Source organism: Choloepus didactylus (assembly GCF_015220235.1).
Source record: "Choloepus didactylus isolate mChoDid1 chromosome 25 unlocalized genomic scaffold, mChoDid1.pri SUPER_25_unloc2, whole genome shotgun sequence".
Taxonomy (NCBI): Eukaryota; Metazoa; Chordata; class Mammalia; order Pilosa; family Megalonychidae; genus Choloepus; species Choloepus didactylus.
Genome location: NW_023637607.1, coordinates 6,054,881 through 6,080,780, shown reverse-complemented (window position 1 = coordinate 6,080,780; position 25,900 = coordinate 6,054,881). Strand labels below are relative to the sequence as shown.

General features: G+C 38.2%; 1 protein-coding gene across 10 annotated transcripts in view; it reads right to left on the bottom strand.

The window, feature by feature from the left end:
- LOC119525629 (adhesion G protein-coupled receptor E1-like) overlaps positions 1–25,900 on the bottom strand; it is a 246,041-nt gene that overhangs the window by 184,767 nt on the left and 35,374 nt on the right. For 8 of the 10 annotated variants that reach the window (XM_037824432.1, XM_037824436.1, XM_037824437.1 and 5 more), the window contains exons 7-11: positions 20,690–20,836; positions 14,302–14,448; positions 9,153–9,308; positions 6,128–6,274; positions 980–1,135 (exon numbers count right to left, since the gene is read on the bottom strand). In XM_037824432.1, coding sequence (XP_037680360.1) covers positions 980–1,135; positions 6,128–6,274; positions 9,153–9,308; positions 14,302–14,448; positions 20,690–20,836 — 753 coding nt within the window. The remainder of the gene's footprint in view (positions 1–979; positions 1,136–6,127; positions 6,275–9,152; positions 9,309–14,301; positions 14,449–20,689; positions 20,837–25,900) is intronic. The other 2 variants (XM_037824440.1, XM_037824438.1) reach the window with 2 other exon arrangements.

The window sequence follows — 25,900 nt, the reverse complement described above, 5'->3', positions numbered from 1 at the left end:
GTTTTGATGAGGGCTTCAACCCATCATTCCCGGTTTGATGGAGTTACCTTCAGTTTAAGGAATGTGGAGAACAATAGTGCTACACCAGACTCAGGGAAGATGGAGAACTTTGTGAGAACCTTCTGGTTTCAATGAAGAGGATGGATTTGATGGGCAAAGCTTGAGTAAGGAGGATATCAGTGAGGAGGCTTCTAGAGTAACTACAAATCCAGAACCAAGGGTGAGGCAGAGTGGAGAGATTCAAGAGATATTTAGTATGTAAACTCCCCAAGACTCAATGACTGATTTGATAGGAAAGGGGAAGGAGAACAAAGAATAACTTTCAAGTTTTAATTCCAATCCCTTCAGGATGAAGTTCTGAAACTCAGGTCTGAGTTCTCTCTATAGCAGGATTTCCCACATTTAGCACTATTGACAAGTGAGAAGAAAATCCTTAGTTTTGGGCAGGTGTCCCGTGTGCTATAGGATGTTTAGCAGCTTCCCTTTCCTCTCCCTACTAGAAGCCAGCAGCTATCCTCTCTTCCCCCAAAGTGTGGCAACCAAAATTGTCTGTAGATACTGGCAATGCCCCTGAAAGAAAAATTACTCTAGGTTCAAAAGCCTCCAATACTCCCAAGTACAGCCTGACTCTCTATTTAGCTCATTATAGGCCATTAATGAGAGTTCAAATCCTGGCACTTGTTCTAATTAGTTATGTATACTTGAGCAAGACACTACTACCTCATAACATTGTCAAATCTAGTGGTCCTTAATGATTTACGTAAGTAATGAAGAACAGCTCCCGATACCTTCACAGATGAGGTTCCTGAAGATAAATCCAAGTTGGCACCTACAATTGTATCCCCCAAAGGACTTAGCACAGAATGCTCAGGGAGATACAACCATTGAGACTTTCACTGATGTCTGAGGAACAGCGGACCAAGTGAACAGACAACCCAATGCAGGTGTCCACCAAACCCTCCTTGTCTGAGATCATTACCTGAACAGGCAAAACTGCCTGGCTTTCCTGAGTTCCAGCCATTCCCAGTGGGAGAAGAGAAACCAGGCAAACAGCTGCACTTGTATCTCCCCATCAGGTTGGTGCAATTCGTGTTTGGTCCACAAGGTGGGGGACTTTGAGAACATTCATCTACATCTGGACAGAGAAAGAGTCAGGTTTACAAATTTGCTTCGTCTTATGTAGCAGACTGTGTTTCCAATATGGCTGAAACATTGTCTTCCACCCCATAGGCTCCCGTCAGGTGGTGATGTGACTTGCAGGTGTATGTTCCTTCCCCTTGAATCTGGGAATGCTTGAGATTATGGTGAAGGTGATACTAAGTAATAAGAAAACCATGCACTCCTATGCACAGAAATAAAAAGGAAAGAGTAAAGAAAAGAATCTGGAAAAGAAAAGATAACAGATGTGATAATGATAGATATAGACAGATTAGAAATTATACATAAATTTTTTATTAGATAGAGAGATGATAGAGATAGATTGATAGGATAGACTGATAAATGGGTGGGTGGATATATACATTCAGATAAGAGATTAGATATATTGGCAGAAAGATATAGATGATAGATTACAGATGGATGGATACACAAAGAGCTAGAAATAGATATAGATAGAAAGTAAGGATGTATGTATGTATGTGTGGGTTAATGGATGGATATAGATATACAGATGATATGAAATAGATGACAGTTTATACAGATAATAGATAGGCAGATAGATTAGATAGATAGATAAAAGACAGGTTATATAGATGATAGAAGTAGACACATAGATGACAGATAAATGCTAGATTGATAGAGACAGAGAGATGAAAAGACAGATAAATAGATAGACTGACACATGACAGACAGATAATAGAATGAAACAGAAAGTGTGGCTAAAAGTTGACCTTTCAAGTTTACCAATCTATTGAGCTGATTTTTACCATATTAGCAGCTAGTGGCACTCAAAACCAGTTTTAATTAAAGCAAACATTTGTTTCCTCTGGTGGGCTGAAGAATATAGAATATGTTCTGCATTATGAAAGAGTCTCCAAAGATGTCCACTATCAATCCTTCCACTTTTTATATGTACACATTGCATAGAGGAACAAGAGGTTGACTAGGGTAAAAGAAATATTCTGGGACATCCAAGCCCAGACCTAAAGAGGACTGTCAGCTTATGCTTTCTTCCTCTTGGAATATAACTTCTTGCAATCCATTGCCATACAATGAGAGAGCCCAAGCAGCCATTTTGAAAGGCCCATGAGCAAGCTGAGGTTCCCAGGTGAGCACTGAGCCAGAGACAACCAGCAAATGTCAGCCATGCAAGAAAGGCCACTTTGGACCAACCAACCGTCACAGAGCCCCAGCTGGTAACATGATAAGCAGAAAAACCATATGAACAACCCATAGAGTCCCATGAGGAAAAACACACCATTGCCATTATCAGATGATAAGATTTTGAGAGACTTTGATATCCTTTGACAAGCCTTCAACATGGACTGAGGAATTAGTTTACTTCGGAAAGCTTCAGGGATCTCAGGGAACCAAAGATAGCTCAAAAAGAATCCAGGTAGGCAGGAACAAGTATATTCTGCCAGGATGTTGATGCAGACAGAATTGGGGCAAGAAAGAGTCAAGTTCCTGGAACATTCATCCATCTCTAAGCAGAAAACTGGTCTAAGTAGAAAGAATGAAGGATGCTAAGCCTGAAGCTTCACCACTGAATGAAGACAGTGTTTTCCCTGTCTGAAGTCTTGCCTTCTTAAACACATTTTGAAGGACACAGTGAGAGCAAAGGTTTAGAGGTATATTCATGATCAGCATAAGGTATATTGAGTTGTGAATCCCAGAACTATAAACATGATCTTCAATTTCCCTCATTTCTGTGGGTTTGAACCTACTGAGAATGGGACCTCTTGAAACGTCAATTTTATTTAACATGTGACCCAACTGATGAGGCTGGTACTTAATCAGGATTAATGGAGTCCTTTATGAACAGAAGAAATTCATATACAGTAGGAGAGAAAGCCAGGGGGAGGTGCCTGTAAACCCAGAAAGACAAAGGAGGGCATTGTCATGTGAAGGGAAAGCCAAGGAACTCAAGGATTGCTGGCCAGCCAAAATGTTACTGACCGTGGAGAAAGCAAGCCATCAATCCCTGAGCTGTGAGCCAGTACATTCCTGTTGTTAAGCCAACCTGTGTTTGGTATTTATCTTAGGAGCTGGAGAAACTAAGACACCGTGCAGGTCCTTTGATTGGGCTCCCAAATGCTCAGGATAAAACTGTAACTGATTATTTGCAGGTACAATGCCCTGAAAATTTCATGGTACCTAAACTTGCATCTCTCATATTTTGCTTCTAATCCCTTGGTAATTGGTGATTCTATTGCATTAATAATCTGGAGAGCTATGAAGGTTCATTCTCACTTCCGTTTAACCTTCACATTGAAATTGCTTTCTTTCCTCTTTCCCTGATAAATTTTAATTCTTCTCCAAATAATACCAGTAAATGTACAAAGAATTTCAAACGAGTATTGGAACAGACATTTGTACAATGCTGTACACAGCAGCAATGTTCACAATAATCAAATTTGGAAATAAGTCAAGTGTCCCTTAAGGGGGTGAATATATAAACAAAATGTGGTATATAACTATGACGGATAATTAATTTTTATTTTATTATTTTAAGTGTTTTGTGGATATCAGCTCATTTATTCTTCTGATCAACATTTTAAAGAAAATATTTTAAAGAAAATATTCATCTGTAAAAATGAGCAAAATTCTGATACCTGCTACAACTTGAATGAACCTTGTAAACATTATGCTGATTGAAATAATACAGACACAAAAGGACAAGTATTGTAAAACACCAGTCAAATGAAACACCTACAATAAGCAAATTCATGCGAAGAGGAAGTTGATTAGAGATTACAAGGGGCTACGGCAAGGAAAATGAGGTGCTATTACTTAATGGGTCCAGAGATTGAATAAGGTGATGTAAAAAGTTTATTAATGGATGCTGGGGATGGTAGCACAATATGATAAATATACTTAGTTGCAGTGAATTGTACACTTAAAATGGGAGAAATGGAATATTTTCTGTTATATATGCATTACCATAGTAACTTGATGATGATGATGATAATGTTAGCAGAGAGGCAGCACAGTGGAGAAGTTTCAGAGCATGGAGAGCATGGATACAAATTATAGTCCTATCTTCTATGATCTGTGTCACTGGGCAAAAATTTCACCTCTGTGTGCCTCAGTGCCTGATGTGTCAAGTGGGGGTAACAGCAGTACCTAACTTAAAGAGGTGATCAAATTAATAAATGGGCTGGTATCCACAAAATTATTTAGAATAGAGCCTGGGGCATAACAAGGGTTATGTAACAGAACTAAAATAAAAATTAGTTACTAACATATTGAGCTTTCTGTCTGGCAGGCACTGAGCTAAATCCTTTACATTCATCAGTTCACCAAATGCTCATAGCATTACTGTGAGGTCTATGGTAATATTATCTACGTTTCAGAGGAGGAAACTGAAGCTTTTAAAATGCTCAGGGTCTAAAATTCTACTGCCTAGCAAATCAGGTCTGAAATACGCTTCTCTATGAGTCTATATGGCTCTTATATTTAGGTCTTTGCATATCATACAAGGTAGGGGCCTTCACTTTTTATGCAAATGGACACCCAGATTGCTCAGCACCATCTAATGGATAGAATATTAATTGCTAATTGAGTGGTCTTTGCCCCCTTTTCAAAATCATTTGGTCATAAACATGAGGGTTGATTCCTGCACTCTTAATTCTATTCCCTTTCTCTATATCCTTGTCCTTGTGCCAGTAACTTGCCATTTGATTCCTGTGTCTTTGTAATAACTTTTAGGAACTAGAAGTGTGAGTCCACAAAAACAGTGAACTCTAAGTTAAGCCATGGTTTGTAGTCAACAATACCAAAATAGAAACATGCTGTCATCAATTGTAATAAATATACCACACCAATAAAGATGTTAATAATAGAAAGGTAAATGGGAATCCACTGTTTTGTGTATGATAGTTCCCTAAATCCACATCATCTCTAATTTCAAAAAATGCTCAAAGTCACATACATTGAGGAAGGCACAATTGATATTTAAACCGAGGTCCTTTATGGCTCTGGAATTTAGAGGACAGCTTCTGGCATACCCTTGACTCTCAGGGTTTGGGAGTTTGGCATTTAAATCCATGTCAGGCCTGTGCAATCCCTCCCTGAGTAGCCAGAGCTTCAGGATCATTTGAACTGCATTTAAAGACAAAAGATCATGGGGTGTGCTGTCCCAGGGAGACAAGATGCAGATCCTGATTCTCCTCCTTCATACCTGTTTAACCTCCAGCAAATGATTCCATCACCCTGGAGAGGAGGTTTCCTTATCCATAAAATATGCACAAAATGTCACTGATATCCTAAGGTCTTTTGGGACATCCAACGAGAAGATGTATAGAAGAGTTTAGCCCATGGCTGGGATTTTGCCTCCATGCCTTCAGACCTGTCATTCCTTCTTCCTGAAATGCCATCCCCAAATATCTGATAGCTCCCTCCTTTACTTCCTTAAGAATTTTTCTTAAATGTCAGCTTCTCAGAGTGCCTTTCCTAACCATTCTATCAATGTTAGCACTCTTTACCCATCTTTCCTGCATTCTTTTTCCTCTCTTTATTTACAAATACTCCATATCTACCAAATCGACACTCCCATTTCTCCCTCTCCCATAGTAACCTAAATTCCAACTTTCTGTCTCTGGGGATTTGCTATTTCTAGACATCACTCTTAAGTCTACCATATTTGTCTCCATCCCTTTTATCTATACAAGACACAGATTATACTCACTTTTTTGTTGTTACATAAAACTACCTGCTAGTTTATAGAGTCTAGGAAAACAAGTATATTTGCCTGTTTTATTCACCACTGTGTCCCCAGTACCCAAATTCAGAACTGGTGCATAATAAGTATTCAAGTGGCATGTGTTGGATTAGTGAATGAATGAATGTGATTAGCTTCAGCTTTGCAGATGTGTGTCCCAAACTCAGTCAAGTTGTACCCTCACCACATACTTCTGATTTTGCAAAGAGCCTTGGACCTGAGTTCCCAACAGGTGCCTCCACCTACCTTCACACCTCCCTCCTGAACTCTGGAAACTCAAATTTTCACTGATGGATGTAAATCCTGGGTTGCAGGAACAAGAGTAACTTCCAACTGAATTGTGGCAACTGGCATGCTCTGGGCAAGCTCTGGGATTGGCACATTCATCCACATCTGCTGAGCAGAAGAGAAAATCTGGAGTCAAGGCAAGTGAGGAAACTATCACAGGAGAACATGGATAAGAGCTTCATTCTGCCTGTTAATAAATTGTGGTAGATGGTGTCATGCTCTCCAACGTCCTTATTCATCACTTATTGCTGAGCCACAATGAACTCATTTCTTCACCTCTCTTGCAGTGAGGTATGGTCCTAAGAATAAATTCTGGCCATCAGCATGTAAGCAGAAGGGTTGTTAACACTTTTGAAACAGTCTGGTGTTTCCTCTGAAAGCTAAATTACTTAGTTACCCTATGATCTGGCAATCCACTACTCTGTATACACCCAAAAGATCTGAAAGCATGGGCACAGCCAGGCATTTGTTTACCAATGTTTATAGAACCATTATTCAGAATTGACAAAAAAAAGGAGATAATCCTAGTGTCTACCAAATGATGAAAGGATAAACAAAATGTGTTGTATATATATGATATTGTATTATTCAGCCATTGAAACCAATGAAATCCTGCAGCATGTGACAACATGGATAAAACCTAAAGATATCATGCTGAGTGAAGTAACTCAGACACAAAGGGATAGATATTATATGACTTCGGTAATATGAATTAAATGGAATATGCAAACTCATAGTAATAAAATGTAGAATATGGGATGACAAGAGATACATTGGAACTAGAGAAAGGGGGTAGTTGCCTATAATATACAGTATTTTTAACAAGGTTGAATTTAAAAGTTTGGAAAGGGATAGAGGTAAGTGTAGCTCATATTTTGGATTATAATTAATACCACTGAATTGTATTTAATTTGCCTGAAGGGTTTCTTAGAGTCATGTGTGCCACGAAAAGGAAAGCTAGACGGATTGCATGACTGTGAACGAAGAGGTGGACATTGTTTAACATTAACACTACACAATATATATGTTCTTTCATGAACTAATACAAATGAATAACACACATACAAAGAATAATAGATTCTTGTACAGAGATAAAGTACATATTTTAAGCAATGGAATATCTTTAACATTAATATCTTAATATCCTTTCATCAGCAAGTAACAAGTGTACCACACCAATACTATAGATCAGTAATTGAGGGAATAAGGGGAATTGAGTATTTTGGGTTTCCTTTTTCATGTCTAGCAGTGATTAATTTTTGGAGAAGTGAAATTGGTTTAAAATTGAATGCAATGATTGTTGCACAATTAGATGATGGTTCTGTGAGACACTGATTCTATACTTTGGAAGGTTTATATGTTACGTGAATATATGTCAATAAAATTTGCAGGGAACGAAACATAATTGTCATAAATTGAAAAAAATGGCCAGACTTTAACCCTCCCTGTATCCACAGAACTCGTATGGATTGCATACAATGTAACTGTGTGTCTATCTCAAATGGTGGAATCTATTTCCTCACGCATTGAAGCTAGGCTAGTTGTGTGACTCATGTTGGACAAACAGAATCCAACAGAAGTAAAAAAGCATCACTCCCACTCTTAAGCTTCAAGAGGTCTGTGAGCTTCTGCTCATTCTCATGGGCCCTTTGCTTTTTCCATATGAACAAACCCCAGGATGACTTCATGAAGAATGATAGAACAAGTGGGCAAGACGGGTATCATCCCTGATAAGCCCCAGAAATGTAAGCCAACCCAGCCAAGATCAGCAAAGCTGACCCACAACTGACCATAGACACATGAGTAAGCCCAATGGAGAACAAAAGAACCACCCATCAGAGTGCAACCTGAGCTGCCAACCCATGGAATCATGAGCTAAACAAATGGTAGTTGTTTTTAAACATTAATGTTTGTGTTGATTTGTTACTCAATATAGCTGACTGCTACAGATGGATTAGAAAAATCAAAGATGACTGTAATCCTCTTTTATACTAACCCAGGTAGGTTTTGATGAGGGCTTCAACCCACCATTCCTGGTTTGATGGAGTTAACTTCAGTTTAAGGAATGTGGAGAACAATAGTGCTACACCAGACTCAGGGAAGATGGAGCACTTTGTGAGAACCTTCTGGTTTCAATGAAGAGGATGGATTTGATGGGCAAAGCTTGAGTAAGGGGGATATCAGTGAGGAGGCTTCTAGAGTAACTACAAATCCAGAACCAAGGCTGAGGCAGAGTGGAGAGATTCAAGAGATATTCAGCATGTAAACTCCCCAAGACTCAATGACTGATTTGATAGGAAAGGGGAAGGAGAACAAAGAATAACTTTCAAGTTTTAATTCCAATCCCTTCAGGATGAAGTTCTGAAACTCAGGTCTGAGTTCTCTCTATAGCAGGATTTCCCACATTTAGCACTATTGACAAGTGAGCAGAAAATCCTTAGTTTTGGGCAGGTGTCCCGTGTGCTATAGGATGTTTAGCAGCTTCCCTTTCCTCTCCCTACTAGAAGCCAGCAGCTATCCTCTCTTCCCCCAAAGTGTGGCAACCAAAATTGTCTGTAGATACTGGCAATGAACCTGGAAGAAAAATTACTCTAGGTTCAAAAGCCTCCAATACTCCCAAGTACAGCCTGACTCTCTATTTAGCTCATTATAGGCCATTAATGAGAGTTCAAATCCTGGCACTTGTTCTAATTAGTTATGTATACTTGAGCAAGACACTACTACCTCATAACGTTGTCAAATCTAGTGGTCCTTAATGATTTACCTAAGTAATGAAGAACAGCTCCCGATACCTTCACAGATGAGGTTCCTGAAGATAAATCCAAGTTGGCACCTACAATTGTATCCCCCAAAGGACTTAGCACAGAATGCTCAGAGAGATACAACCATTGAGACTTTCACTGATGTCTGAGGAACAGCGGACCAAGTGAACAGACAACCCAATGCAGGTGTCCACCAAACCCTCCTTGTCTGAGATCATTACCTGAACAGGCAAAACGGCCTGGCTTTCCTGAGATCCAGCCATTCCCAGTGGGAGAAGAGAAACCAGGCAAACAGCTGCACTTGTATCTCCCCATCAGGTTGGTGCAATTCGAGTTTGGTCCACAAGGTGGGGGACTTTGAGAACATTCATCTACATCTGGACAGAGAAAGAGTCAGGTTTACAAATTTGCTTCGTCTTATGTAGCAGACTGTGTTTCCAATATGGCTGATACTTTGTCTCCCACCCCATAGGCTCCCGTCAGGTGGTGATGCGACTTGCAGGTGTATGTTCCTTCCCCTTGAATCTGGGAATGCTTGAGATTATGGTGAAGGTGATACTAGGTAATAAGAAAACCATGCACTCCTATGCACAGAAATAAAAAGGAAAGAGTAAAGAAAAGAATCTGGAAAAGAAAAGATAACAGATGTGATAATGATAGATATAGACAGATTAGAAATTATACATAAATTTTTTATTAGAGAGATGATAGAGATAGATTGATAGACAGGATAGACTGATAAATGGGTGGGTGGATATATACATTCAGATAAGAGGTTAGATATATTGGCAGAAAGATATAGATGATAGATTACAGATGGATGATATACAAAGAGCTAGAAATAGATATAGATAGAAAGTAAGGATGTATGCATGAATGTGTGGGTTAATGGATGGATATAGATATACAGATGATATGAAATAGATGACAGTTTATACAGATAATAGATAGGCAGATAGATTAGATAGATAGATAAAAGACAGGTTAGTTAGATGATAGAAGTAGACACATAGATGACAGATAAATGCTAGATTGATAGAGATAGAGAGATGAAAAGACAGATAAATAGATAGACTGACACATGACAGACAGATAATAGAATGAAACAGAAAGTGTGGCTAAAATTTGACCTTTCAAGTTTACCAATCTATTGAGCTGATTTTTACCATATTAGCAGCTAGTGGCACTCAAAACCAGTTTTAATTAAAGCAAACATTTGTTTCCTCTGGTGGGCTGAAGAATATAGAATATGTTCTGCATTATGAAAGAGTCTCCAAAGATGTCCTCTACCAATCCTTCCACTTTTTATATGTACACATTGCATAGAGGAACAAGAGGTTGACTAGGGTAAAAGAAATATTCTGGGACATCCAAGCCCGGACCTAAAGAGGACTGTCAGCTTATGCTTTCTTTCTCTTGGAATATAACTTCTTGCAATCCATTGCCATACAATGAGAGAGCCCAAGCAGCCATTTGATAGGCCCATGAGCAAGCTGAGGGTCCCAGGTGAGCACTGAGCCAGAGACAACCAGCAAATGTCAGCCATGCAAGAAAGGCCACTTTGGACCAACCAACCGTCACAGAGCCCCAGCTGGTAACATGATAAGCAGAAAAACCATATGAACAACCCATAGAGTCCCATGAGGAAAAACACACCGTTGCCATTATCAGATGATAAGATTTTGAGAGACTTTGATATCCTTTGACAAGCCTTCAACATGGACTGAGGAATTAGTTTACTTCGGAAAGCTTCAGGGATCTCAGGGAACCAAAGATAGCTCAAAAAGAATCCAGGTAGGCAGGAACAAGTATATTCCGGCAGGATGTGGATGCAGACAGAATTCGGGCCAGAAAGAGTCAAGTTCCTGGAACATTCATCCATCTCTAAGCAGAAAACTGGTCTAAGTAGAAAGAATGAAGGATGCTAAGCCTGAAGCTTCTCCACTGAATGAAGACAGTGTTTTCCCTGTCTGAAGTCTTGCCTTCTTAAACACATTTTGAAGGACACAGTGAGAGCAAAGGTTTAGAGGTATATTCATGATCAGCATAAGGTATATTGAGTTGTGAATCCCAGAACTATAAACATGATCTTCAATTTCCCTCATTTCTGTGGGTTTGAACTTATTGAGAATGGGACCTCTTGAAGACGTCAATTGTATTTAACATGTGACCCAACTGATGAGGCTGGTACTTAATCAGGATTAATGGAGTCCTTTATGAACAGAAGAAATTCAGATACAGTAGGAGAGAAAGCCAGGGGAAGGTGCCTGTAAACCCAGAAAGACAAAGGAGGGCATTGTCATGTGAAGGGAAAGCCAAGGAGCTCAAGGATTGCTGGCCAGCCAAAATGTTATTGACCTTGGAGAAAGCAAGCCATCAAGCCTCTGAGCTGTGAGCCAGTACATTCCTGTTATTAAGCCAACCTGTGTTTGGTATTTATCTTTGGAGCTGGAGAAACTAAGGCACCATGCATGTCCTTTGATTGGGCTCCCAAATGCTGAGGCTAAAATTGTAACTCATTATTTGGATGTACAATGCCCTGAAAATTACATGGTTCCTAAACTTGAATCTCTCATATTTTACTTCTAATCCCTTGGTACATGGTGACTATATTGCATTAATAATCTGGAGAACTATGAAGGTTCACTCTCACTTCTGTTTCACATTCACATTGAAATTGCTTTCTTTCCTCTTTCCCTGATGAATTTTAATTCTTCTCCAAACAATACCAGTAAATGTACAAAGAATTTCAAACAAGCATTGGAACAGATATTTGTACAATGCTGTACACAGCAGCATTCTTCACAATAATCAAATTTGGAAATAACTCAAGTGTCCATTAAGGGGGTGAATATATAAACAAAATGGGGTATATAACTATGATGGATAATTAATTTTTATTTTATTATTTTAAGTGCTGTGTGGATATCAGCTCATTTATTCTTCTGATCAACATTTTAAAGAAAATATTTTAAAGAAAATATTCATCTGTAAAAATGAACAAAGTTCTGACACATGCTACAACTTGGATGAACCTTGAAAACATTACACTGATTGAAATAATACAGAAACAAAAGGACAAGTATTGTATAACACCAGTCAAATGAAACACCTACAATAAGCAAATTCATATGAAGAGGAAGTTGATTAGAGATTACAAGGGTCTATGGTAGGGAAAATGGGGTGCTATTACTTAATGGGTCCAGAGATTGAATAAGGTGATGAAAAAAGGTTATTAATGGATGGTGGGGATGGCAGCACAATATGATAAATATAATTAGTTCCAGTGAATTGTACACTTAAAATGGGAGAAATGGAATATTTTCTGTTATATATGCATTACCATAGTAACTTCGTGATGATGATGATAATGTTAGCAGAGAGGCAGCAGAGTGGAGAAGTTTCAGAACATGGAGAGCATGGATACAAATTATAGTCCTATCTTCTATGATCTGTGTCACTAGGCAAAAATTTCATCTCTGTGTGCCTTAGTGCCTGATGTGTCAAATGGGGATAACAACAGCACCTAACTTAAAGAGGTGATCAAATGAATAAATGAGCTGGTATCCACAAAAGTATTCAGAATGGAGCCTGTGGCACATCAAGGGCTGTGTAACTGAAATAAAATAAAAATTAGTTACTAACATATTGAGCTTTCTGTCTAGCAGGCACTGAGCTAAATCCTTTACATTCATCAGTTCACCAAATGCTCATAGCATTAGCATGAGGTCTATGGTAATATTATCTACGTTTCAGAGGAGGAAACTGAAGCTTTCAAAATGCTCAAGGTCAAAAATTCTACTGCCTAGCAAATCAGGTCTGAAAGACGCTTCTCTATGCGTCTATATGGCTCTTATATTTAGGTCTTTGCATATCGTGCAAGGTAGGGGCCTTCACTTTTTATGCAAATGGACACCCAGATTGCTCAGCACCATCTATTGGAGAGAATATTACTTGCTAATTGAGTGGTCTTTGCCCCCTTGTCAAAATCATTTGGTCATAAACATGAGGGTTGATTCCTGCACTCTTAATTCTATTCCATTTCTCTATATCCTTGTCCTTGTGCCAGTAACTTTCCATTTGATTCCTGTGTCTTTGTAATAAGTTTTAGGAACTAGAAGTGTGAGTCTACAAAAACAGTGAACACTAAGTTAAGCCATGGTTTGTAGTCAACAATACCAAAATAGAAACATGCTGTCATCAATTGTAATAAATATACCACACCAATAAAGATGTTAATAATAGAAAGGTAAATGGGAATCCACTGTTTTGTGTATGATAGTTCCCTAAATCCACCTCATCTCTAATTTCAAAAAATGCTCAAAGTCACATATATTGAGGAAGGCACAATTGGTATTTAAACCCAGGTCCTTTATGGCTCTGGAATTTAGAGGATAGCTTCTGGCATACCCTTGATTCTCAGGCTTTGGGAGTTTGGCATTTAAATCCATGTCAGCCCTGTGCAATCCCTCCCTGAGTAGCCAGAGCTTCAGGATTGTTTGAACTTCATTTAAAGACAAAAGATCATGGGGTGTGCTGTCCCAGGGAGACAAGATGCAGATCCTGATTCTCCTCCTTCATACCTGTTTAACCACCAGCAAATGATTCCATCACCCTGGAGAGGAGGTTTCCTTATCTATAAAATATGCACAAAGTGTCACTGTTATCATAAGGTTTTTTGGGAAAATAAATGAGAATATTTATAGAAGAGTTTAGCCCGTGGCTGGGATTTTGCCTCCAGGCCTTCATACCTGTCATTCCTTCTTCCTGAAATGCCATCCCCAGATACCTGATAGCTCCCTCCTTTACTTCCTTAAGAATTTTTCTTAAATGTCAACTTCTCAGAGGGGCCTTTCCTAACCACTCTATCAAAGTTAGCACTCCTTACCCATCTTTCCTGCATTCTTTTTCCTCTTTTTCTTTACAAATACTCTGTATCTACCAAACCTACACTTCCCTTTCCCCCTCTCCCATAGTAAACTCAAGTCCAACTTTCTATCTCTGAGGATTTGCTATTTCTAGACATCATTCTTAAGTCTACCATATTTGTCTTCATCCCTTTTATCTATACAAGACACAGAATATGTTCACCTTCTTGTTGTTTCATATCACTACCTGCTAGATTCTAGGGTCTAGGAAAACAAGTATATTTGCCTGTTTTATTCACCACTGTATCCCCAGTACCCAAAGTCAGAACTGGTGCATAATAGGTATTCAAGTGGTATTTGTTGGATTAGTGAATGAATGAATATGATCAGCCTCAACTTTGCAGATGTGTGTCCCAAACTCAGCCAAGTTATGCCCTCCCCCATTACTTCTGATTTTGCAAAGAGCCTTGGACCTGAGTTCCCAACAGGTCCCTCCACCTACCTTCACACCTCCCTCCTGAACCCTGGAAACTCAAATTTCCACTGATGGATGCAAATCCTGGGTTGCAGGAACAAGAGTAACTTCCAACTGTATTGTGGCAACCGGCATGCTCTGGGCAAGCTCTGGGATTGGCACATTCATCCACATCTGGTGAGTAGAAGAGAAAATCTGGAGTCAAGACAAGTAAGGAAACTATCACAGGAGACCATGGATAGGAGCTTCATTCTGCCTGTTTCTAAATTGTGGTAGATGGTGTCATGCTGCCCTATTTCCATGTTCTCATCTTCTTGCTGGACAACAATGAACTCATTTCTTCACCTCTCTTGCAGTGATGTATGGTCCTACAAAATAATTGTGGCCATCAGCATGTAAGCAGAAGGGTTGTTAACACTTTTAAAATAGTTTGGCGTTTCCTCTGAAAGCTAAATTATTTAGTTACCCTATGATCTGGCAATCCACTACTCTGTATACACCCAGAAGATCTAAAAGCAGTGGTCAACCAGGCATTTGCATACCAATGTTCATAGCAGCATTATTCACTACTGTCAAAAGAAGGAGTTAATCCAAGTGTCTACCAACTGATGAAAAGATAAACAAAATGTGTTATATAGAGAGACGATATTGTATTATTCAGCCATTAAAAGCAACGAAATCCTGCAGCATGTGACAACATGGATAAAACCTAAAGATATGATGCTGAGTGAAGTAAGTCAGACACAAAGGGATAGATAGTATGTGACTTCACTAATGAGAACTAAACAGAATACGCAAACTCATAGTAATAAAATGTAAAATATAGGAGGACAAGAAATACATTGGAACTAGAGAAATGGGGTGGTTACCTGTAATATACAGTATTTTTAACAAGGTTGAATGTAAAAGTTTGGAAAGGGATAGCGGTGAGGGTCACTCATTATTGGGATTATAATTAATAGTACTGATTTGTATATAATTTGGCTGAAGGGGTTTCTTAGAGTCATGTATGCCACCAAAAGGAAAGCTAGAGGGATTGTATTACTGTTAAACAAGAAGTGCATGTTGTTTATCATTAACACTACAATATAAATAAGTTCTTTCATGAGCTAATACAAATGTATAACACATGTACAAAGAGTTAACGATAGATTGTTATGTGGAGAAAAAGTACCTATTGTATTCAATGGACTATAGTTGACAGTAATATCTTAATATCCTTTCATCAGCAGTAACAAGTGTACCTCACCAATACTATAGATCAGTAATAGGGGGAATAAGGGGAATTGAGTGTTTTGGGTTTTCTTTTTTATGTGTATCAGTTACTTTTTTTTTTGGAGCACTCATCAACATCTGGATAGAGAAAGAGTAAGATTTACAAATTTGCCTCATTCTATGTAGAAGACTGTGTTTCCAATATGACTGTGACATTATCTTCTACGCCAATGACTCCTGTTAGGTGGTGATGTGACTGGTATTTGTATGTTCCCTCCCCCCGAATCTGGGAATTCTTGAGATTATGGTGAAAGTGATGCTAGGTAATAAGAAAACCATGCACTCCTATGCACAGAAATAAAAAGGAAAGAGTAAAGAAAAGAGTCTGGAAAAGAAAAGAATACAATCTTGTTGTGGACAGACAAGATAATGATAGATATAGACAGATAAGAAATTATACATAAATGTTTTATTAGATAGATAGACAGATGATAGAGATAGATTGATAGACAAGATAGAAGGATTGAGAAATGGGTGGATGGTTATATACATTCAGAAAAGAGATTAGATATATTGACAGATAGATATAGATGATAGATTGCAGATGGATGGATAGACATAGAGGTAGATATAGATATAGATAGACAGGATGTATGTAGGTATGTATGTATGTGTGATTGGATGGATGGATATAGATATCTAGACGATATCAAGTAAATGACTGATTAGATAGACTATAGGCAGATAGATATAGACAGATATATAGAAAGATAGATGATAGATAGATAGATTGATTAAAGGTAGATTAGATAGATGATAGATGTAGACAGATAGATGACAGATATTTGCTACATTGATAGAGATAGAGAGATGAAAAGATAGCTAGATAGATAGATAGACAGACAGATACATGTCAGACAGATAATAGAATGAAACAGAAAGTTTGGCTAAAAATTGACCTTTTCAAGTTTACCACTCTATTGATCTGATCTTAACAATATTAGCAGCTAGTGGCACTCAAAACCAGTTTTAATTAAAGAAAACATGTGTTGCCTCTGGTGGGCTGAAGAATATAGAATATGTTCTGAATTATGAAAGAGTCTCCAAAGATGTCCTCCATCAATCCTTCCACTATTAATATGCATGCATTGCATAGAGGAAAAGAGGTTGACTAGGGTAAAAGAAATATTCTGGGACATCCAAGCCCAGACCTAAAGAGAACTGTCAGTTTTTGATTTCTTCCTTTGGAATATGACTTCTTGGAATCCATTGCCATATAATGAGGAAGCCCAAGCAGCCATTTTGAAAGGCCCAAGAGGCAAGCTGAGGGTCTCTGGTGAGCTCTGAGCCACAGACAACCACCAAATGTCAGCCATGCAAGAAAGGCCACTTTGGACCTACCAGCCATCACAGAGCCCCAGCTGGTAACATGTTAAACAGAAGAACCCTATGATCAATCCATAGAGTCCCATGAGGAAAAACACACTGTTGCCAGTATTAGATAATAAGGTTTTGGGAGAGTTTGATATCCACTGACAGTTCTTCAGCATGGCCTGAGGAATTACTTTGCTTTGGAAAGCCTCAGGGATCTCAGGGAACCAAAGATAGGTCAAAAAGAATCCAGGTAGGCAGGAACAGGTATATTCTGCCAGGATGTTGATGCAGACAGAATTGGGGCCAGAAAGAGTCAAGTTCCTGGAACATTCATCCACACCTAAGCAGAAAATTGGTCTAAGTAGAAAGAATAAAGGATGCTAAGCCTGAAGCTTTACCACTGAATAAAGACAGTGTTTTCCCTATCTGAAGTCTTGCCTTCTTAAACACATATTCAAGGATACAGTGAGAGCAAATGTTTAGAGGCATATTCATGATGAGTGTATGATAAAATGAGTTGTGAATCCCAGAACCATAATCATTATCTTCAATTTCTCCCATTTCTGTGGGTATGAACCTATTGAGACTAGTACCTCTTGAAGATGTCAATTTTATTTAACATGTGACCCAACTGATGAGGCTGGTACTTAATCAGGATTAATGGAGTCCTTTATAAACAGAAGAAATTCAGATACAGTAGGAGAGTAAGCCAGAGGGAGGAGCCTGTAAACATAGAAAGACAAAGGAGGGTATTGTCATGTGATGGGAAAGCCAAGGAACCCAAGGATTGCTGGTCAGACAAAATGTTTTTGACCTTGGAGAAAGCAAGCCATCAAGCCTATGAGCTGTGAGTCAATACGCTCCTGTTGTTAATCCAACCTGTGTTTGGTATTTATCTTAGGAGCTGGAGAAACTAAGACACCTTGCAAGTCCTTTGATTGGGCTCCCAAATGCTCAGGATAAAATTGTAACTCATTATTTAGATGCACAATGCCCTGCAAATCTCATTGTACCTAAACTTGCCTCTCTCATATTTTACTTTTAATCCCTTGACACTTGATGATTCTATTGCATTAATAATCTGGAGAACTATGAAGGTTCATTCCACTTCTGCTGTACCCTCCACATTGAAATTGCTTTCTTCCCTCTTTCCCTGATAAATTTTAATTCATCTCCAAACAGTAACAGTAAATGTACAAAAGAATGCCAAACAAGGATTGGAACAAATATTTGTACAATGCTGTACACAGCAGCATTCTTCACAATAATCAAATTTGGAAATAACTCAAGTGTCCATTAAGGGGGTGAATATATAAACAAAATGTGGTATATAACTATGACAGATAATTAATTTTTATTTTATTATTTTAAGTGCTGTGTGGATATCAGCTCATTTATTCTTCTGATCAACATTTTAAAGAAAATATTTTAAAGAAAATATTCATCTGTAAAATGAACAAAGTTCTGACACATGCTACAACATGGATGAGCCTTGAAACCATTACACTGATTGAAATAAGCCAGACACAAAAGGACAAGTATTGTATAACACCAGTCAAATGAAACACCTACAATAAGCAAATTCATATGAAGAGGAAGTTGATTAGAGATTACAAGGGTCTATGGTAGGGAAAATGGGGTGCTATTACTTAATGGGTCCAGAGATTGAATAAGGTGATGAAAAAAGGTTATTAATGGATGGTGGGGATGGCAGCACAATATGATAAATATAATTAGTTCCAGTGAATTGTACACTTAAAATGGGAGAAATGGAATATTTTCTGTTATATATGCATTACCATAGTAACTTCGTGATGATGATGATAATGTTAGCAGAGAGGCAGCAGAGTGGAGAAGTTTCAGAACATGGAGAGCATGGATACAAATTATAGTCCTATCTTCTATGATCTGTGTCACTAGGCAAAAATTTCATCTCTGTGTGCCTTAGTGCCTGATGTGTCAAATGGGGATAACAACAGCACCTAACTTAAAGAGGTGATCAAATGAATAAATGAGCTGGTATCCACAAAAGTATTTAGAATGGAGCCTGTGGCACATCAAGGGCTGTGTAACTGAACTAAAATAAAAATTAGTTACTAACATATTGAGCTTTCTGTCTAGCAGGCACTGAGCTAAATCCTTTACATTCATCAGTTCACCAAATGCTCATAGCATTAGCATGAGGTCTGTGGTAATATTATCTACGTTTCAGAGGAGGAAACTGAAGCTTTCAAAATGCTCAAGGTCAAAAATTCTACTGCCTAGCAAATCAGGTCTGAAAGACGCTTCTCTGTGCGTCTATATGGCTCTTATATTTAGGTCTTTGCATATCGTGCAAGGTAGGGGCCTTCACTTTTTATGCAAATGGACACCCAGATTGCTCAGCACCATCTATTGGAGAGAATATTACTTGCTGATTCAGTGGTCTTTGCCCCCTTGTCAAAATCATTTGGTCATAAACATGAGGGTTGATTCCTGCACTCTTAATTCTATTCCATTTCTCTATATCCTTGTCCTTGTGCCAGTAACTTTCCATTTGATTCCTGTGTCTTTGTAATAAGTTTTAGGAACTAGAAGTGTGAGTCTACAAAAACAGTGAACTCTAAGTTAAGCCATGGTTTGTAGTCAACAATACCAAAATAGAAACATGCTGTCATCAATTGTAATAAATATACCACACCAATAAAGATGTTAATAATAGAAAGGTAAATGGGAATCCACTGTTTTGTGTATGATAGTTCCCTAAATCCACATCATCTCTAATTTCAAAAAATGCTCAAAGTCACATATATTGAGGAAGGCACAATTGGTATTTAAACCCAGGTCCTTTATGGCTCTGGAATTTAGAGGATAGCTTCTGGCATACCCTTGATTCTCAGGCTTTGGGAGTTTGGCATTTAAATCCATGTCAGCCCTGTGCAATCCCTCCCTGAGTAGCCAGAGCTTCAGGATTGTTTGAACTTCATTTAAAGACAAAAGATCATGGGGTGTGCTGTCCCAGGGAGACAAGATGCAGATCCTGATTCTCCTCCTTCATACCTGTTTAACCACCAGCAAATGATTCCATCACCCTGGAGAGGAGGTTTCCTTATCTATAAAATATGCACAAAGTGTCACTGATCCCATAAGGTTTTTTGGAAAATTAAATGAGAAGATGTATAGAAGAGTTTAGCCCATGACTGGGATTTTGCCTCCAGGCCTTCATACCTGTCATTCCTTCTTCCTGAAATGCCATCCCCAGATACCTGACAGCTCCCTCCTTTACTTTCCTAAGAATTTTTCTTAAATGTCAACTTCTCAGAGTGGCCTTTCCTAACCACTCTATCAAAGTTAGCACTCCTTACCCATCTTTCCTGCATTCTTTTTCCTCTTTTTCTTTACAAATACTCTGCATCTACCAAACCTACACTCCCATTTCTCCCTCTCCCATAGTAACCTCAAGTCCAACTTTCTCTCTCTGGGGATTTGCTATTTCTAGACATCACTCTTAAGTCTACCACATTTGTCTTCATCCCTTTTATCTATACAAGACACAGAATATATTCACTTTTTTGTTGTTACATATCACTACCTGCTAGATTATAGGGTCTAGGAAAACAAGTATATTTGCCTGTTTTATTCACCACTGTGTCCCCAGTACCCAAATTCAGAACTGGTGCATAATAGGTATTCAAGTGGTATTTGTTGGATTAGTGAATGAATGAATGTAATTGGCTTCAACTTTGCAGCTGTGTGTCCCAAACTCAGCCAAGTTATGCCCTCCCCCATTACTTCTGATTTTGCAAAGAGCCTTGGACCTGAGTTCCCAACAGGTCCCTCCACCTACCTTCACACCTCCCTCCTGAACCCTGGAAACTCAAATTTCCACTGATGGATGCAAATCCTGGGTTGCAGGAACAAGAGTAACTTCCAACTGTATTGTGGCAACCGGCATGCTCTGGGCAAGCTCTGGGATTGGCACATTCATCCACATCTGGTGAGTAGAAGAGAAAATCTGGAGTCAAGACAAGTAAGGAAACTATCACAGGAGACCATGGATAGGAGCTTCATTCTGCCTGTTTCTAAATTGTGGTAGATGGTGTCATGCTGCCCTATTTCCATGTTCTCATCTTCTTGCTGGACAACAATGAACTCATTTCTTCACCTCTCTTGCAGTGATGTATGGTCCTACAAAATAATTGTGGCCATCAGCATGTAAGCAGAAGGGTTGTTAACACTTTTAAAATAGTTTGGCGTTTCCTCTGAAAGCTAAATTATTTAGTTACCCTATGATCTGGCAATCCACTACTCTGTATACACCCAGAAGATCTAAAAGCAGTGGTCAACCAGGCATTTGCATACCAATGTTCATAGCAGCATTATTCACTACTGTCAAAAGAAGGAGTTAATCCAAGTGTCTACCAACTGATGAAAAGATAAACAAAATGTGTTATATAGAGAGACGATATTGTATTATTCAGCCATTAAAAGCAACGAAATCCTGCAGCATGTGACAACATGGATAAAACCTAAAGATATGATGCTGAGTGAAGTAAGTCAGACACAAAGGGATAGATAGTATGTGACTTCACTAATGAGAACTAAACAGAATACGCAAACTCATAGTAATAAAATGTAAAATATAGGAGGACAAGAAATACATTGGAACTAGAGAAATGGGGTGGTTACCTGTAATATACAGTATTTTTAACAAGGTTGAATGTAAAAGTTTGGAAAGGGATAGCGGTGAGGGTCACTCATTATTGGGATTATAATTAATAGTACTGATTTGTATATAATTTGGCTGAAGGGGTTTCTTAGAGTCATGTATGCCACCAAAAGGAAAGCTAGAGGGATTGTATTACTGTTAAACAAGAAGTGCATGTTGTTTATCATTAACACTACAATATAAATAAGTTCTTTCATGAGCTAATACAAATGTATAACACATGTACAAAGAGTTAACGATAGATTGTTATGTGGAGAAAAAGTACCTATTGTATTCAATGGACTATAGTTGACAGTAATATCTTAATATCCTTTCATCAGCAGTAACAAGTGTACCTCACCAATACTATAGATCAGTAATAGGGGGAATAAGGGGAATTGAGTGTTTTGGGTTTTCTTTTTTATGTGTATCAGTTACTTTTTTTTTTTGGAGCACTCATCAACATCTGGATAGAGAAAGAGTAAGATTTACAAATTTGCCTCATTCTATGTAGAAGACTGTGTTTCCAATATGACTGTGACATTATCTTCTACGCCAATGACTCCTGTTAGGTGGTGATGTGACTGGTATTTGTATGTTCCCTCCCCCCGAATCTGGGAATTCTTGAGATTATGGTGAAAGTGATGCTAGGTAATAAGAAAACCATGCACTCCTATGCACAGAAATAAAAAGGAAAGAGTAAAGAAAAGAGTCTGGAAAAGAAAAGAATACAATCTTGTTGTGGACAGACAAGATAATGATAGATATAGACAGATAAGAAATTATACATAAATGTTTTATTAGATAGATAGACAGATGATAGAGATAGATTGATAGACAAGATAGAAGGATTGAGAAATGGGTGGATGGTTATATACATTCAGAAAAGAGATTAGATATATTGACAGATAGATATAGATGATAGATTGCAGATGGATGGATAGACATAGAGGTAGATATAGATATAGATAGACAGGATGTATGTAGGTATGTATGTATGTGTGATTGGATGGATGGATATAGATATCTAGACGATATCAAGTAAATGACTGATTAGATAGACTATAGGCAGATAGATATAGACAGATATATAGAAAGATAGATGATAGATAGATAGATTGATTAAAGGTAGATTAGATAGATGATAGATGTAGACAGATAGATGACAGATATTTGCTACATTGATAGAGATAGAGAGATGAAAAGATAGCTAGATAGATAGATAGACAGACAGATACATGTCAGACAGATAATAGAATGAAACAGAAAGTTTGGCTAAAAATTGACCTTTTCAAGTTTACCACTCTATTGATCTGATCTTAACAATATTAGCAGCTAGTGGCACTCAAAACCAGTTTTAATTAAAGAAAACATGTGTTGCCTCTGGTGGGCTGAAGAATATAGAATATGTTCTGAATTATGAAAGAGTCTCCAAAGATGTCCTCCATCAATCCTTCCACTATTAATATGCATGCATTGCATAGAGGAAAAGAGTTTGACTAGGGTAAAAGAAATATTCTGGGACATCCAAGCCCAGACCTAAAGAAGACTGTCACTTTCTGCTTTCTTCCTCTTGGAATATAACTTCTAGGAATCCAGCTGCCAAAAAATGAGGAAGCCCAAGCAGCCATTTTGAAAGGCCCATGAGGCAAGCTGAGGATCCCTGGTGAGCTCTGAGCCAGAGACAACCACCAAATGTCAGCCATGCGAGAAAGCCCACTTTGGACGAACCAACCATCACAGAAACTCAGCTGGTAACATGTTAAACAGAAAAACCATATGATCAACCCATAAAGTCCCATGAGGAAAAACACACTATTGCCAATGTTAGATAATAAGGTTTTGGGAGAGTTTGATATCCATTGACAAGTCTTCAACATGGCTTGAGGAATTACTTTACTTCGGAAAGCCTCAGGGATCTCAGGGAACCAAAGATAGGCCAAAAAGAATCCAGGTAGGCAGGAACAAGTATATTCTGCCAAGATGTTGATGCAGACAGAATTGGTGCCAGAAAGAGTCAAGTTCCTGGAACATTCATCCACATCTAAGCAGAAAATTGGTCTAAGTAGAAAGAATAAAGGATGCTAAGCCTGAAGCTTTACCACTGAATAAAGACAGTGTTTTCCCTATCTGAAGTCTTGCCTTCTTAAACACATATTCAAGGATACAGTGAGAGCAAATGTTTAGAGGCATATTCATGATGAGTGTATGATAAAATGAGTTGTGAATCCCAGAACCATAATCATTATCTTCAATTTCTCCCATTTCTGTGGGTATGAACCTATTGAGACTAGTACCTCTTGAAGATGTCAATTTTATTTAACATGTGACCCAACTGATGAGGCTGGTACTTAATCAGGATTAATGGAGTCCTTTATAAACAGAAGAAATTCAGATACAGTAGGAGAGTAAGCCAGAGGGAGGAGCCTGTAAACATAGAAAGACAAAGGAGGGTATTGTCATGTGATGGGAAAGCCAAGGAACCCAAGGATTGCTGGTCAGACAAAATGTTTTTGACCTTGGAGAAAGCAAGCCATCAAGCCTATGAGCTGTGAGTCAATACGCTCCTGTTGTTAATCCAACCTGTGTTTGGTATTTATCTTAGGAGCTGGAGAAACTAAGACACCATGCAAGTCCTTTGATTGGGCTCCCAAATGCTCAGGATAAAATTGTAACTCATTATTTAGATGCACAATGCCCTGCAAATCTCATTGTACCTAAACTTGCCTCTCTCATATTTTACTTTTAATCCCTTGACACTTGATGATTCTATTGCATTAATAATCTGGAGAACTATGAAGGTTCATTCCACTTCTGCTGTACCCTCCACATTGAAATTGCTTTCTTCCCTCTTTCCCTGATAAATTTTAATTCATCTCCAAACAGTAACAGTAAATGTACAAAAGAATGCCAAACAAGGATTGGAACAAATATTTGTACAATGCTGTACACAGCAGCATTCTTCACAATAATCAAATTTGGAAATAACTCAAGTGTCCATTAAGGGGGTGAATATATAAACAAAATGTGGTATATAACTATGACAGATAATTAATTTTTATTTTATTATTTTAAGTGCTGTGTGGATATCAGCTCATTTATTCTTCTGATCAACATTTTAAAGAAAATATTTTAAAGAAAATATTCATCTGTAAAATGAACAAAGTTCTGACACATGCTACAACATGGATGAGCCTTGAAACCATTACACTGATTGAAATAAGCCAGACACAAAAGGACAAGTATTGTATAACACCAGTCAAATGAAATACCTAGAATAAACAAATTCATACAAAAAGGAAGTTGATTAGAGGTTACCAGGGGCTCCGGCAAGGAAAATGGGGTGTTATTGCTTAATGGGTCCAGGGATTGAATAAGGTGATGAAAAAGGTTTATTAATGGATGGTGGGGATGGTAGCACAATATGATAAATATAATTAGTTCCAGTGAATTGTACACTAAAAATGGTAGAAATGGAATATTTTCTGTTATATATCCATTACCATAGTAACTTGATGATGATGATGATAATGTCAGCAGAGATGCAGCAGAGTGGAGAGTTTCCAGAGCATGGAGAGCATGGATACCAATCATAGTCTTATCATCTATGATCTGTATCACTGGGCAAAAATTTCATCTCTGTGTGCCTCAGTTGCCTGATGTGAAATGGGGATAACACAGTACCTAACTTAAAGAGGTGATCAGAAGAATAAAGGAGCTGGTTCCACAAAACTATTTAGAATAGAGTCTGGGGCATATCAAGGGCTATGTAACTTTAAAATAAAAATTAGTTACTAACATATTGAGCTTTCTGTCTGGCAGGCACTGAGCTAAATCCTTTACATTCATCAGTTCACCAAATGCTCATAGCATTACTGTCAGGTCTATGGTAATATTATCTATTTTTCAGAGGAGGAAACTGAAGCTTTTAAAATGCTCAAGTTCTAAAATACTACTGCATTGCAAATCAGGTCTGAAAGAAGCTTCTCTATGTTATTTTCTAGGTGTTTGAATGTTCTGGCTCTTATATTTAGGTCTTTGCATATCGTGCAAGGTAGGGGCCCTCACTTTTTATGCAAATGGGCATCCAGATTGCTCAGCACCATCTATTGGAGAGAATATTACTTGCTGATTCAGTGGTCTTTGCCCCCTTGTCAAAATCATTTGGTCATAAACATGAGGGTTGATTCCTGCACTCTTAATTCTATTCCATTTCTCTATATCCTTGTCCTTGTGCCAGTAACTTGCCGTTTGATTCGTGTGTCTTTGTAACGATTTTCAGGAACTAGAAGTGTTAGTCCACAAAAACAGTGAACTCTAAGTTAAGCCATGGTTTGTAGTCAACAATAC